We start from the raw sequence: 15029 nt of genomic DNA, 5'->3' as shown, positions 1-15029 counted from the left end.
AGGTGAGGATGGGAACGTAGATCGACCGGTAAATTGAGAGTTTTGCCTTCCGGCTCAGCTCCTTCTTCACCACAACGGATCAATACAGCGTCCGCATTACTGAAGACGCCGCACCGATCCGCCTGTCGATCTCACGATCCACTCTTCCCTCACTCGTGAACAAGACTCCGAGGTACTTCAACTCTTCCACTTGGGGCAAGATCTCCTCCCCAACCCGGAGATGGCACTCCACCCTTTTCCGAGCGAGAACCATGGACTCGGACTTGGAGGTGCTGATTCTCATCCCAGTCGCTTCACACTCGGCTGCGAACCGATCCAGTGAGAGCTGAAGATCCTGGCCAGATGAAGCCATCAGGACCACATCATCTGCAAAAAGCAGAGAACTAATCCTGCAGCCACCAAACCAGATCCCCTCAACGCCTTGACTGTGCCTAGAAATTCTGTCCATAAAAGTTATGAAGAGAATCGGTGACAAAGGGCAGCCTTGGCGGAGTCCAACCCTCACTGGAAACGTGTCCGACCTACTGCCGGCAATGCGGACCAAGCTCTGGCACTGATCATACAGGGAGCGGACTGCCACAATCAGACAGTCCGATACCCCGTACTCTCTGAGCACTCCCCACAGGACTTCCCGAGGGACACGGTCGAATGCCTTCTCCAAGTCCACAAAACACATGTAGACTGGTTGGGCAAACTCCCATGCACCCTCAAGGACCCTGCCGAGAGTATAGAGCTGGTCCACAGTTCCACGACCAGGACGAAAACCACACTGTTCCTCCTGAATCCGAGGTTCGACTATCCGGCGTAGCCTCCTCTCCAGTACACCTGAATAGACCTTACCGGGAAGGCTGAGGAGTGTGATCCCACGATAGTTAGAACACATCCTCCGGTTCCCCTTCTTAAAGAGAGGAACCACCACCCCGGTCTGCCAATCCAGTGGTACCGCCCCCGATGTCCACGCGATGCTGCAGAGTCTTGTCAACCAAGACAGCCCCACAGCATCCAGAGCCTTAAGGAACTCCGGGCGGGTCTCATCTACCCCCGGGGCCTTGCCATTGAGGAGCTTTTTAACTACCTCAGCAACCTCAGCCCCAGAAATAGGAGAGCCCACCACAGACTCCCCAGGCACTGCTTCCTCATAGGAAGTATTCCCTCCACCGATCCACAACATCCGCAGTCGAGGTCAGCAGAACACCATCCTCGCCATACACGGTGTTGATAGTGCACTGCTTCCCCTTCCTGAGGCGGCGGATGGTGGTCCAGAATTGCTTCGAAGCCGTACTGAAGTCATTTTCCATGGCCTCACCGAACTCCTCCCATGTCCGAGTTTTTGCCTCTGCGACCGCTGAAGCCGCACACCACTTGGCCTGTCGGTACTTGTCCGCTGCCTCAGGAGTCCTATGAGCCAAAAGAACCCGATAGGACTCCTTCTTATCTTATATATATATATATATATGTATATATATATATATATATATATATATATATATATGTATATATATATATATATATATATATATATATATATATATATATATATATATATAAAACGGTGCGGCGTCTTCAGTAATGCGGACGCTGTATCGATCCGTTGTGGTGAAGAAGGAGCTGAGCCGGAAGGCAAAGCTCTCAATTTACCGGCCGATCTACGTTCCCATCCTCACCTATGGTCATGAACTTTGGGTTATGACCGAAAGGACAAGATCACGGGTACAAGCGGCCCAAATGAGTTTCCTCCGCCGGGTGGCGGGGCTCTCCCTTAGAGAAAGGGTGAGAAGCTCTGTCATCCGGGAGGAGCTCAAAGTAAAGCCACTGCTCCTCCACATGGAGAGGAGCCAGATGAGGTGGTTTGGGTATCTGGTCAGGATGCCACCCGAACGCCTCCCTAGGGAGGTGTTTAGGGCACGTCCGACCGATTTCCGTTTCCATATGAGTTGGGAAATTGTGTTAAATGTAAATATAAACGAAATACAATGATTTGCAAATCATTTTCAACCCATATTTGTCAGGGCGGGGACTATGGTGTGTTTGTTTTCCCGAGATGCAAGTAAAGCTGGACTGGACATGGTGTAAAGGTAAATACATATTTATTTAAAACACTAACAAACTACAAAAAAAGGAAGCAAACAAAAGGCGCGCACAATGGCGGAGAACAAACGTGAGTAATGAAACCAAAAGACTAGCACAAAGGCAATTAACTAAGAACACGAAACAAAAACACTTACTGTGGCATGGCATGAAGCATGAACTATAGTGGACATGAATATCATGGGTAGCATGGATGGATAGATAGATAGATAATGTCACCAGGCTGACTGCCTGGCAACAACAAGCTTAAATACTGGTGACATGGTTAGTGAAAACAGGTGCGTGACTCAAAATGTGAAAACGTGAGACAGGTGCGGGACATGAGGATGTGAACCAGGTGAAACTAATGGTTACTATGGTGACAAAGCAAGGGAGTGAAGACAAGAACTAAAAAGTGTCCAAAAACCAAGCAAAACATAACTAAACAAAACATGATCACAGACATGACAGAGACCTGCCCCCCCTTACGGACAGATCCCAGATGTCCAAAAACACACAAAAAAAACAATGATAGAAGACATTTCAGAACCTCTGACATATATCACCAACGCATCATTTTTAACCGGCAAATTCCCTGACATAATGAAAATTGCAAAAGTCATACCAATTTATAAGAATGGAGACGTACATCATAGGCATCCGTCCGTCAGTAGTGACGATGGGTTGCGCCTGGGGGAGTTCATTCTTTCTTGCAGCGGCGGCTGTGGCTGTACAGCCCCACTCTGGAGTGACAGTCTCTGGTGCAGTTGGCACAGACGTATGTGGAGGGTTCTGACACAGGAGCAGGTCCCGCGTCACGGAGTTTCCGCTTTTGTCTCCTCGCCTGCAACAAGGAGATGCGCTTCTCCTCGGCACGGCGGGTTCCTGTAGCAACAGTGTGCCTCCAAACGTCGCGGTCTTTTGCAGCTTCCTCCCAGTTGTTGTGGTCGATGCCTGCCTGTTTCATGTCACGTTTGCACACGTCCTTGAAACGCAGTCGGGGGCGACCAAGGGGTCTGGAGCCTGTTGACAGTTCGCCGTACAGGACAGCTCTGGGGAGCCGGCTGGGGTCCATCCTGTGGACATGGCCAAGCCATCTGAGGCGGCGTTGGCTGAGCATGGTGAACAGGCTGGTGGAGTGAGCACGATCTAGGACTTCCATGTTGGGAACTTTGTCCTGCCATGAGATTCCCAGGATGCGGCGAAGACAGCGCAGGTGGAAACTGTTTAGCTGTTTCTCATGTCTGGTGTAGGTGGTCCAGGCCTCGCTGCCATACATCAGTGTGCTAATGACGCAGGCTTGATAGACTTGGAGTTTAGTGCGTGTGGATAGCTGGTTGTTCGACCATACTCTTTTGGACAGCCTGGCCATCACTGTGGCGGCTCTCGCAAGACGGGTGGCACGTTCTGTGTCGAGTGACAAGTCACTGGAGATTGCGGATCCAAGGTATGTAAAGGTGTTGACACATTCCAGAGTCTGATTGTCGACGGAGATGGAGAGTAGAGTTTCAGCATCTTGGCCCATGACTTTGGTCTTCTTTAGGCTGATGGTGAGACCAAACTCTTTACAGGCAGATGAAACCCTGTCCATCAGCCTCTGGAGCCCAGACTCGGTGTGGGATGCTAGAGCTGCATCATCAGCAAAAAGCATTTCCCTCAGGAGGACACTGGTCACCTTGGTCTTGGAGCGCAAACGGGCAAGGTTGAAAAGTTTCCCATCAGCTCTCGTGTGTAGAGAGACACCTTCAGAACATGTGCCGAAAGCAGTAGACAGAACGAGGGAGAAGAAAATTCCAAAGAGGGTTGGTGGAATGGAGACGTACACCAGTTTACTAACTACACACCAGTTTCATTACTTCCACAATTCTCCAAAATCATGGAAAAATGATTCAATAGTCGATTAGATTTATTTATTAACAAAAGTGGGACGCTGGTGGAGAACCAATATGGATTCCGAGCAAATATCTCAACATCGATAGCATTAATCAAAACAACAGAGGAAATGACCAATGCCATAGATGGTAAAGAATGTGCGGCCGCAGTATTCATGTGTCATGTCTGTGTAATCATGTTTTGTTTTAGTCATGTTTTGTTTAGTTATTGGACTCTTTAGTTTCTGGCTTTTCACTCCCTTGTCTTGATTACCCATTAGTTTCACCTGTTCCACGTTTGGACTCATTGTGCACCCTTGTTTGTCACCATAGCAACCCATTAGTTTTCACCTGTCACGTCACGCACCTGTTTCACGTTTTGAGTCACGCACCTGTTTTCGTTAATCATGTCTGTAGTATTTAAGTTCATTGTTTTCAGTTTGTCTTGCTGGTGACATCCCACAATTATGCTCTGACACTTGATTTCATGTCCATCGTTCATGCTGCTCCTTTTAGTCCATGCCAAGTAAGTTTTGTTTATTAATGCTATAGTCTTTTGGTTTCATAGTTTGTTCTCCGCCACTGTGCACGCTTTTCGTTTGTACTTTTTTTTTTACATATTGGCCCGAGCCAACTTTCCGTTGCATTCCGGAAAAGCAAACACCCAGGACCAAGTCATGACATCATGGACTTAACAAAAGCATTTGACACAATTAATCATGATATTTTAATAGGAAAATTACAACGATATGGCATCAGAGGTTTGGTCTTGAAATGGGTAAGAAGCTATTTAACCAACAGGAAGCAATATGTGAAGATGGGTGAAAATATGTCAACACGGCTAGATATATCCTGCGGTGTACCCCAGGGATCAATACTGGGACCAAGATTGTTTCATCTTTATATAAACCACATTTGCAAAGTTACAAAGGACTTAAAGTTGGTTTTATTTAGAAAAGCGCTATATAAATCCCAGTTATTATTATTATTATTAAGTTGTATCGGGAAACCCTTATTTCGAGCGTGCTCCTAAAAAGCTTATGGAGAAGTGACTATATATGTTAGGATTGAGTTCAAGGGTGGACCCCGGGATGCAGAGAATGGAGGCAAGGTATGCGATAACAAATGAAAATATTTAATAAGTCCAAAATGGTAACTGAGGGTGATGGGGCAAAAGTGCACACCATGGGAAATATAACAAAAGTAGTCTCTTTCAGAGGTTGGCGGAGCAAAGGTCAGGACGCACATCCATCCATCCATCCATCCATCTTCTTCCGCTTATCCGAGGTCGGGTCGCGGGGGCAGCAGCCTAAGCATGGAAGCCCAGACTTCCCTCTCCCCAGCCACCTCGTCCAGCTCCTCCGGGGGATCCCGAGGCGTTCCCAGGCCAGCCGGGAGACATAGTCTTCCCAACGTGTCCTGGGTCTTCCCCGTGGCTTCCTACCGGTCGGACGTGCCCTAAACACCTCCCGAGGGAGGCGATTGGGTGGCATCCTGACCAGATGCCCGAACCACCTCATCTGGCTCCTCTCGATGTGGAGGAGCAGCGGCTTTACTTTGAGCTCCCCCCGGATGGCAGAGCTTCTCACCCTATCTCTAAGGGAGAGCCCTGCCACCCGGCGGAGGAAACTCATTTGGGCCGCTTGTACCCGTGATCTTGTCCTTTCGGTCATAACCCAAAGCTCATGACCATAGGTGAGGATGGGAACGTAGATCGACCGGTAAATTGAGAGCTTTGCCTTCCGGCTCAGCTCCTTCTTCACCACAACAGATCGATACAGCGTCCGCATTACTGAAGACGCCGCGCCGATCCGCCTGTCGATCTCACCATCCACTCTTCCCTCACTCGTGAACAAGACTCCGAGGTACTTGAACTCCTCCACTTGGGGCAGGGTCTCCTCCCCAACCCGAAGATGGCATTCCACCCTTTTCCGGGACGCACACAGCGTGGCAAAAACTAGTCCTCTCAAAACAAGGTGGCTAGGAAAACAAAAACACAACGAGGTCAATATTACAGAAATATGCGAAGGCAACATACCAGGGAAGCAGAATCAAGGTAGCACATGTCAGAGCGGAGTTCAGGAACAATAACCGGCAGGGACCAGCTGGCGGAGACGCGCTTAAATGCTACCAGGAAGTGATTAGCAGCAGGTGTGCCTCGTTGGGGACAAAAGACTGGGGAAAGAAACTGAAAAACCAATAGAGAAGGCAGGGAGAAGACAACAAACATAACAATATCGGGACAGCAAAAGTAGTATCGCTCCGTCATTTCATGCTGAATGAATACAAAAGCCATATTTGTTAAGTTTTTTTACGGAGATGTTCTCTTTTGCTTATGGTTTCATAGATCATTATTTCTTGTATTTTCAGGCCAGATCACAGAAGTCGAACCAATGCGGAGCATGGATCTACTCGCCATGATGTCCAACGACTCGCCCTACACCATTGGGATCATCGCCATCATGACCTTCATCCTCTTGAACCACATCTTGAGACTCCTCCTCATCAAAGCGTCACATTGCAGCATCATCCCGTCTTGGATGCGGCGACGCTTGCTTTCTCTTGACGTAAAACTACTCTTTACCGGATCCGGTTGACAGCACACATTGATTACAGAGAACTCGGAGGACAATGAAGTAAAAACACATTTTTATACTTGATTAAAGGCTAAACAGTGATCATTTCCTCTTGTAGAAACTAAAGCCACTTGTGGAAAAGATAAAGACTCTGGAAGAAAGTGTGGTCGAGATGAAGACTCTGGACGATGAACGTCTGAACCAGATGAAGACTCTGAAAGAACGTCTGCAAAAGATGAAACATCAGATCGCAAAAGCCGCAAACAAAAATGAAATTGAGGTAAACAAAATAAATAAAAGTCACACTAGGATAAAGTGTTTGACCCTGACCATTTTCTCCTGTAGAAACTCATGACTCTTGTGGACAAGATGAAGACTCTGGAAGATGAACGTGTGCACCAGAAGAAGACTCTGGAAAAACGTCGCGAAAAGATGAATAATCAGATTGCAAGAGGTGCAAACAAAAAGGAAATTGAGGTAAAAACACATTTTTACGCCTAGTTAAAGGGTAAGACCCTAAACATCTTCTCACGCTACTTGTGGACATGGTGAAGAATCCAAAAGAGGAACGTGTGGACCAGATGAAGACTCTGGAAGAAAGTCTAGAAAAAATGAAACATCAGATTGCAGCATCTGCAAACAAAAAAGAAATTGCGGTAAAAACAAATTTTTACGCATAGGTAAAGGGTTAGACCCTGATTTTTTTCTCTTGTAGAAACTCACTCCACTAGTGGACATGGTGAAGACTCTGGAAGAACGTTTGGACCAGATGAAGACTCTGGAAGAAAAACGTCTGGAAAAGATGAAGACTCTGGAAGAAGAACACCTGGAAAAGTTGAAAACTTTGGATGAACGACTAAACCGCATGACGACTCTGGAGGAAGAACATCTGGAAAAGATGAAGACTATAGAAGAACGGCTGGAAACAGTGAAGACTCTTGAAGAGGAACACCTAGAAAATATGAAAACTTTGGATGAACGGCTAAACCACATGAAGACTCTGGAGGAAGAACGTCTGGAAAAGATAAAGACTCTGGAGGAAGACCATCTGGAAAAGATGAAGACTCTGGAAGAACGGCTGGAAAAGATAAAGACTTTGGAGGAAGAACGTCTGGAAGAAATGAAGACTCTGGAAGAAAAATGCCTGGAAAAGACGAAGACTCTGGAATCACGTCTGGAAAAGATTAAAACTCAGGAAGAAGAACACCTGAAAAATTTCAAAACTTTGGATGAACGGCTAAACCACACAAAGACTCTTGAGGAAGAACGCCTGGAAAAGATGAAGACTATAGAAGAACGGCTGGAAAAAATGAAAACTCTGGAAGAAGAACGCTTGGAAGCGATGAAGACTCTGGAAGAAAGACACCTGGAAAATATGAAGATTGTGGACAATCAGATTGCAAAAGTTGCAAACCACATTAAGGTAAAAACAGGTTGTCGCTGTGGTCTCCACCGAATTGGGTTGACTCGCGTGGCTGGGTGTGGAGCGACGGTTCGCTCGTTTTACAGTTGTTTGGGAACGTTCTGGAGCGTGATTGTAATTGTTTTGGTGGAGGTGACTTTGTTTTTTGTTTTGGTTGTGTGTATTTGGGGGTCCCATGCCAGGAGGCGGAACTTGTTTTATTGCCTTTGGTTGTGTTTTTTTGTTTGGATACAGGATTCCGCCTGTGGGGTCGTGGGTTGTGGGGGTCAGCCTCCTGGCAGTGTATCTCGGTTGCCTCCTGCATGGGCTGGGGGGGATTTGGGGGCTGTGTCCGGGTCCACCGCTCCTCTTACTGGCAGCGCACATACACCTATAAGACTTTGAGGGATTGGTCTGCAGGGGGTCGTGACGGGGGAATGAGGATGCCTCTGTGGGGCTACAGTCGTCTTATCTTGTCCACTGCTCGTCCATCCCTCAATTGTAACTGTATGTTAGAGACTTAGGGTTTGGGGGCTTCGGCATGGGAAGGACCCGCCATGCCTCTGATGTCCCCCAAATTCTATCGCATCTTGGGTCCCCACCCGCATTCATAACTCCTTATCGCTAAAGCACAAACATCAATTTTAACTACACAGTTGTATGACTAGGTTGAGTTGCCGCACGACAAGCTTCCTTGGTGGAGGCTCATCGAGTGTTCTTCTGGCTTCATGGGGCCCATGGTATTTTTAATGGGTGTTTGAATGTGTTTGTCTTCTTCCATTATGGTTTTTGACATTTTGGAGTGTTTTTTGATGGATGTGGATTGAGTGGTCAGTTGTTTTGCTGCTGGTTTATGCTTGCTTTCTGTTCAGTAGGGTCTTTGTTCATCTGTTTCGGGTTTGTATCAATGGCTTGGTGTCTCTTTTTTGCATGTTGGCGTTTGGTTTTGTAGGCTTGTGGAAGTCGGTCGCAGTTCAGTTGGTTTGTTTTGTTGCTTCACCTGGCCAGGATCTTCAGCTCTCACTGGATCAGCTCTCAGCCGAGTGTGACGCGACTGGGATGAAAATCAGCACCTCCAAGTCTGAGTCCATGGTTCTCGCCCGGAAAATGGTGGAGTGCCATCTCCGGGTTGGGGAGGAGACCCTGCCCCAAGTGGAGGAGTTCAAGTACCTCGGAGTCTTGTTCACGAGTGAGGGAAGAGTGGATGGTGAGATGGACAGGCGGATCGGTGCGGCGTCTTCAGTAATGCGGACGCTGTATCGATCTGTTGTGGTGAAGAAGGAGCTGAGCGAAGCTCTCAATTTACCGGTCGATCTACGTTCCATCCATCCATCCATCCATCTTCTTCCGCTTATCCGAGGTTGGGTCGCGGGGGCAGCAGCTTAAGCAGGGAAGCCCAGACTTTCCTCTCCCCAGCCACTTCGTCCAGCCCCTCCCGGGGGATCCCGAGGCGTTCCCAGGCCAGCCGGGAGAGATAGTCTTCCCAGCGTGTCCTGGGTCTTCCCCGTGGCCTCCTACCGGTCGGACATGCCACAACATACCACAACGGATCGATACAGCGTCCGCATTACTGAAGACGCCGCACCGATCCGCCTGTCGATCTCACGATCCACTCTTCCCCCACTCGTGAACAAGACTCCGAGGTACTTGAACTCCTCCACTTGGGGCAAGATCTCCTCCCCAACCCGGAGATGGCACTCCACCCTTTTCCGGGAGAGAACCATGGACTCGGACTTGGAGGTGCTGAATCTCATCCCAGTCGCTTCACACTCGGCTGCGAACCGATCCAGTGAGAGCTGAAGATCTTGGCCGGAGGAAGCCATCAGGACCACATCATCTGCAAATAGCAGAGACCTAATCCTGCAGCCACCAAACCAGATCCCCTCAACGCCTTGACTGCGCCTAGAAATTCTGTCCATAAAGGTTATGAACAGAATCGGTGACAAAGGGCAGCCTTGGCGGAGTCCAACCCTCACTGGAAATGTGTCCGACTTACTGCCGGCAATGCGGACCAAGCTCTGACACTGATTATACAGGGAGCGAACTGCCACAATAAGACAGTCCGATACCCCATACTCTCTGAGCACTCCCCACAGGACTTCCAGGGGTACACGGTCGAATGCCTTCTCCAAGTCCACAAAGCACGTGTAGACTGGTTGGGCAAACTCCCATGCACCCTCAAGGACCCTGCCGAGAGTATAGAGCTGGTCCACAGTTCCACGACCAGGACGAAAACCACACTGTTCCTCCTGAATCCGAGGTTCGACTATCCGGCGTAGCCTCCTCTCCAGTACACCTGAATAGACCTTACCGGGAAGGCTGAGGAGTGTGATCCCACGATAGTTGGAACACTATCCTCACTTATGGTCATGAGCTTTGGGTAAAGACCGAAAGGACAAGATCACGGGTACAAGCGGCCCAAATGAGTTTCCTCCGCCGGGGAGCGGGTCTCTCCCTTAGAGATAGGGTGAGAAGCTCTGCCATCCGGGGGAAGCTCACAATGTAAAGCCGCTGCTCCTCCACATGGAGAGGAGCCAGATAAGGTGGTTCGGGCATCTGGTCAGGATGCCACCCGAACGCCTCCCTAGGGAGGTGTTTAGGACACGTCCAACCGGTAGGAGGCCACGGGGAAGACCCAGGACACGCTTGGAAGACTATGTCTCCCGGCTGGCCTGGGAACGCCTCGGGATCCCCCGGGGAGGAGCTGGACCAAGTGGCTGGGGAGAGGAAAGTCTAGGCGACCCGACCTCGGATAGGCGGAAGAAGATGGATGGATGTTTCTATTGGTATTTGTATTGATCCATTTGTAGCGTAATAATGTTCATTGTCATTTCTGTGCTATTATTTACTTCACTACCTGCTTCTTTGCTATCACGTTTACTATCATATTTGCACATATCCTATTTGATGTTGTTCCTCAATCCTACCAGCACGTCTTCCTATGAGGAAGCAGTGCCTGGGGCATCTGTGGTGGGCTCTCCTATTTCTGGGGCTGAGGTTTCCGAGGTAGTTAAAAAGCTCCTCGGTGGCAAGGCCCCGGGGGTGGATGAGACCCGCCCGGAGTTCCTTAAGGCTCTGGATGTTGTGGGGCTGTCTTGGTTGACAAGACTCTGCAACATCGCGTGGACATTGGGGGCGGTACCTCTGGATTGGCAGACCGGGGTGGTGGTTCCTCTCTTTAAGAAGGGGAACCGGAGGATGTGTTCCAACTATCGTGGGATCACACTCCTCAGCCTTCCCAATAAGGTCTATTCAGGTGTACTGGAGAGGAGGCTACGCCAGATAGTCGAACCTCAGATTCAGGAGGAACAGTGTGGTTTTCGTCCTGGTCGTGGAACTGTGGACCAGCTCTATACTCTGGGCAGGGTCCTTGAGGGTGCATGGGAGTTTGCCCAACCAGTCTACATGTGCTTTGTGGACTTGGAGAAGGCATTTGACCGTGTACCCCGGGAAGTCCTGTGGGGAGTGCTCAGAGAGTATGGGGTAACGGACTGTCTTATTGTGGCAATTCGCTCCCTGTATGATCAGTGTCAGAGCTTGGTCCGCATTGCCGGCAGTAAGTCGGACACGTTTCCAGTGAGGGTTGGACTCCGCCAAGGCTGCCCTTTGTCACCGATTCTGTTCATAACCTTTATGGACAGAATTTCTAGGCGCAGTCAGGGCGTTGAGGGGATCTGGTTTGGTGGCTGCAGGATTAGGTCACTGCTATTTGCAGATGATGTGGTCCTGATGGCTTCCTCCGGCCAAGATCTTCAGCTTTCACTGGATCGGTTCGCAGCCGAGTGTGAAGCGACTGGGATGGGAATCAGCACCTCCAAGTCCGAGTCCATGGTTCTCGCCCGGAAAAGGGTGGAGTGCCATCTCCGGGTTGGGGAGGAGATCTTGCCCCAAGTGGAGGAGTTCAAGTACCTCGGAGTCTTGTTCACGAGTGGGGGATGAGTGGATCGTGAGATCGACAGGCGGATCGGTGCGGCGTCTTCAGTAATGCGGACGCTGTATCGATCCGTTGTGGTGAAGAAGGAGCTGAGCCGGAAGGCAAAGCTCTCGATTTACCGGTCGATCTACGTTCCCATCCTCACCTATGGTCATGAGCTTTGGGTCATGACCGAAAGGACAAGATCACGGGTACAAGCGGCCGAAATGAGTTTCCTCCGCCGAGTGGCGGGTCTCTCCCTTAGAGATAGGGTGAGAAGCTCTGTCATTCGGGGGGAGCTCAAAGTAAAGCCGCTGCTCCTCCACATCGAGAGGAGCCAGATGAGGTGGTTCGGGCATCTGGTCAGGATGCCACCCGAACGCCTCCCTAGGAAGGTGTTTCGGGCACGTCCGACCGGTAGGAGGCCACGGGGAAGACCCAGGACACGCTGGGAAGACTATGTCTCCCGGCTGGCCTGGGAACGCCCCGGGGTCCCCCGGGAGGAGCTGGACGAAGTGGCTGGGGAGAGGGAAGTCTGGGCTTCCCTGCTTAAGCTGCTGCCCCCGCGACCCGACCTCGGATAAGCGGAAGAAGATGGATGGATGGATGGATGTTGTTCTGTTGTTGTTGTCGTCTCTGTCTTACCACTCTCTTGTTCCTACAATTTCCGCCTCGCTCTCCCTGTTTTCCTTCTTTCCATCCCCTCCTGCTGCGGTCCAAACTCAAACATTGGATCAAATGGATCATGGACATTTTCTCCTGCAGGGACTCCGACCAATTGTGGACCGGCTGGCGGAAGAAGGTGAGTCATTGACAGGAATAAAGTTGACCTTATGACCTGACACCACCTGTGTCATCCTGCAGCCAAGACTACGGTGGCCTTCACAGTGGGGGCGGGAGTTCCTAATTCTGACTACACACTGGTCTACGGGCATGTGTGGATCAACTTGGGCGACGCCTATAACGCCAACACGGGTATGATGTCATCAATACGTCATCCTGTGAGAGTGGTACAGACACCTACTAAATGCTTGAATCAGCACCACTAGGGGGCACTAATAACACTTGTGCAATGATCCTCCTGCAGGTGTGTTCACAGCCCCCATCAAGGGTCTCTACTTTGTCTCCTTCACCTGCGCTGTACAAAAAGGGTATGTGGTCGCAAGTGTGATGAAGAACATCGAAGATGAAGTACTCTCAGTGGAAAGCACCAGCAATAACAAGTGGGGCAGCGCTACCAACAGCATGGTGGTGGAACTGCGGGAGGGAGACAACCTTACTGTTTACTCGGCTAGTGAACATCTCGTCAACTCCAAATATGACAGCATTTTTACTGCTTTTCTCATCAAGCACATGTAAACTACAAGTCATCCTCATTTGACTAATATTCATACACGATCAGATTATATTGATCCTTATATTACTAATATTGATAAAGCATCATGTCAGGTTCAAACACTGATGACATCAATTAAACAGACCAAGAAGCAAGGAATCAAACAGAGACAGAATTCAATTTAGCTCGATCGAGGAGAAACGCGTAGACACTGTGCCCGTGCACAGTGTCGTCCCACGCTCTGACGAAAGATTGTACGCCTTGTATTTGGACTTTCCCGGATTACGTAGCAACAGCTGTTTCTAAGGGAGGGAGGTCGTAAACAGCCATGGCCTTTGTTACAAAACAGTTCAAAGAAAAGGTGCCTGGAGGGGAGGTCAGGCCCTGCTTCCTTTCCGCTTTGTAGATCTCGGGTCTAGACAAAATCTTCCTGTGGATTACAATACATCAAAGAAACCGACGCCTTTCATGTCGCTTCCCATCCTACGCAGTGGAGTTTTACAAACCCTTTGCTTGGTAGGATCAAAGACAGCTTTTGTCCTCTCTCATTGACACACAAAGTTGTGTGATAACTTAGATACAATTATTCTGACATATCAGACGATATTGATCCTCATATTACTAATATTGATACATTAGATGATTATTGATCACTACATATATTGTGTATAAATTACACATATAATAACCTACTCAGTGGCCTTGTGGTTAGAGAGTCCTTATTGATACCAATAATCCTTATTGATACCAATATTCCGTATCGATACCAATATTCCTTAATGATACCAATATTCATTATTGATACCAATATTCCTCTTTATGGTATATAATGATGTGTTAATAAAGATAATAAACATTTACATGTCTCATTAAAATGTTAAAAAATAAGTCATATATAAATGATCTTTTTCAACAATTAAATATCAATTGATCAGCTCTGGATCGTCTTTTATGGCAAAAAACATAATATTTAAACGTATTATATTCCCTCAACAAATGTTCAAAATGGTAGTCAAAGCCTTAAAAGATCAATAATTCATGACAACGTTGCCTTTGGTTGATTATTATTCAAAGAACACACCTCTTTCCCTTTTCTCTGTATTCTAAATAGTGAAAAACGGCTAGCACGAGGCGGCTAACAATGCGGGTGTTGTGGATTTTGTCAATTCTGCGCGGAGAGTAGACAAAAATGGCTGTGCCTTTAAGAGTAACATGAGTCAAAAGTGCTCATCCAAATAAATACTTAGTAAAGTATTCAGTGAAAATACTACCCAAGTACTGATTCATTTATGGTAGGAGCTACAGTATAAGATTTGCAATGAAAAATCATACGTTTGAATAAAATAATATTTTCAAAATAAAAATATTTGCAAAAAAAGAATAGAGAGTGGAATTGAAACAAACAATTTTTTTGCAAACCAAAACCATTTGCAAGAATTAATAAAACTTTGGAATATTAAAAAAGATCTGCAAACACACTAGATAACAAATATTTGCCAACAAAACACAACAACAGCAGTCAAGTTTTCGTCCCCCGTAAAGCAGTTCGTCTGCCGTAAACAGCAATGTTGTGACACTTTTAAACAGGACAATACTGCCATCTACTGTACATGCATATGTGACCCACCCATAATGTGTCACATTTTTGTGTTGATTTATTTATTTTATTTTGTGGTTTGAATTCGTTTTTGGAGCTGTCGTTACACATTTATCAGTATTCACATTGGTCAGTAGGGGGCAGTAGGGCGTTTCTTCCCAATTGAATGCTATCACCTGCAGACCGGAAGTGTCTTGTCATTCTGATGAGCGCGACCAGTCTGTGAACAATTGAAACGTCCGGTGTGCTTCTTCCTCCTGTAAAACA

At 48.0% G+C, this 15029-nt stretch overlaps 1 protein-coding gene across 1 annotated transcript; it reads left to right on the top strand.

Annotated features, from left to right (window-relative positions):
- The first annotated feature begins 6665 nt into the window (after window positions 1-6665).
- Window positions 6666-14352, top strand: LOC133624074 (uncharacterized). Its single transcript, XM_061987680.2, has 7 exons — window positions 6666-6794; window positions 6860-6991; window positions 7069-7170; window positions 7230-7937; window positions 12595-12631; window positions 12694-12804; window positions 12917-14352. Exons 1-7 carry the CDS (start codon window positions 6687-6689, stop codon window positions 13186-13188), a joined length of 1470 nt encoding a protein of 489 aa, XP_061843664.1. The 5' UTR covers window positions 6666-6686; the 3' UTR covers window positions 13189-14352.
- Window positions 14353-15029: the final 677 nt, after the last annotated feature.

This window comes from Nerophis lumbriciformis, linkage group LG26 (assembly GCF_033978685.3).
Source record: "Nerophis lumbriciformis linkage group LG26, RoL_Nlum_v2.1, whole genome shotgun sequence".
Lineage (NCBI taxonomy): Eukaryota > Metazoa > Chordata > Actinopteri > Syngnathiformes > Syngnathidae > Nerophis > Nerophis lumbriciformis.
Note: the sequence above shows the minus strand (reverse complement) of the source record. Positions and strands in the feature narration are given on the sequence as shown.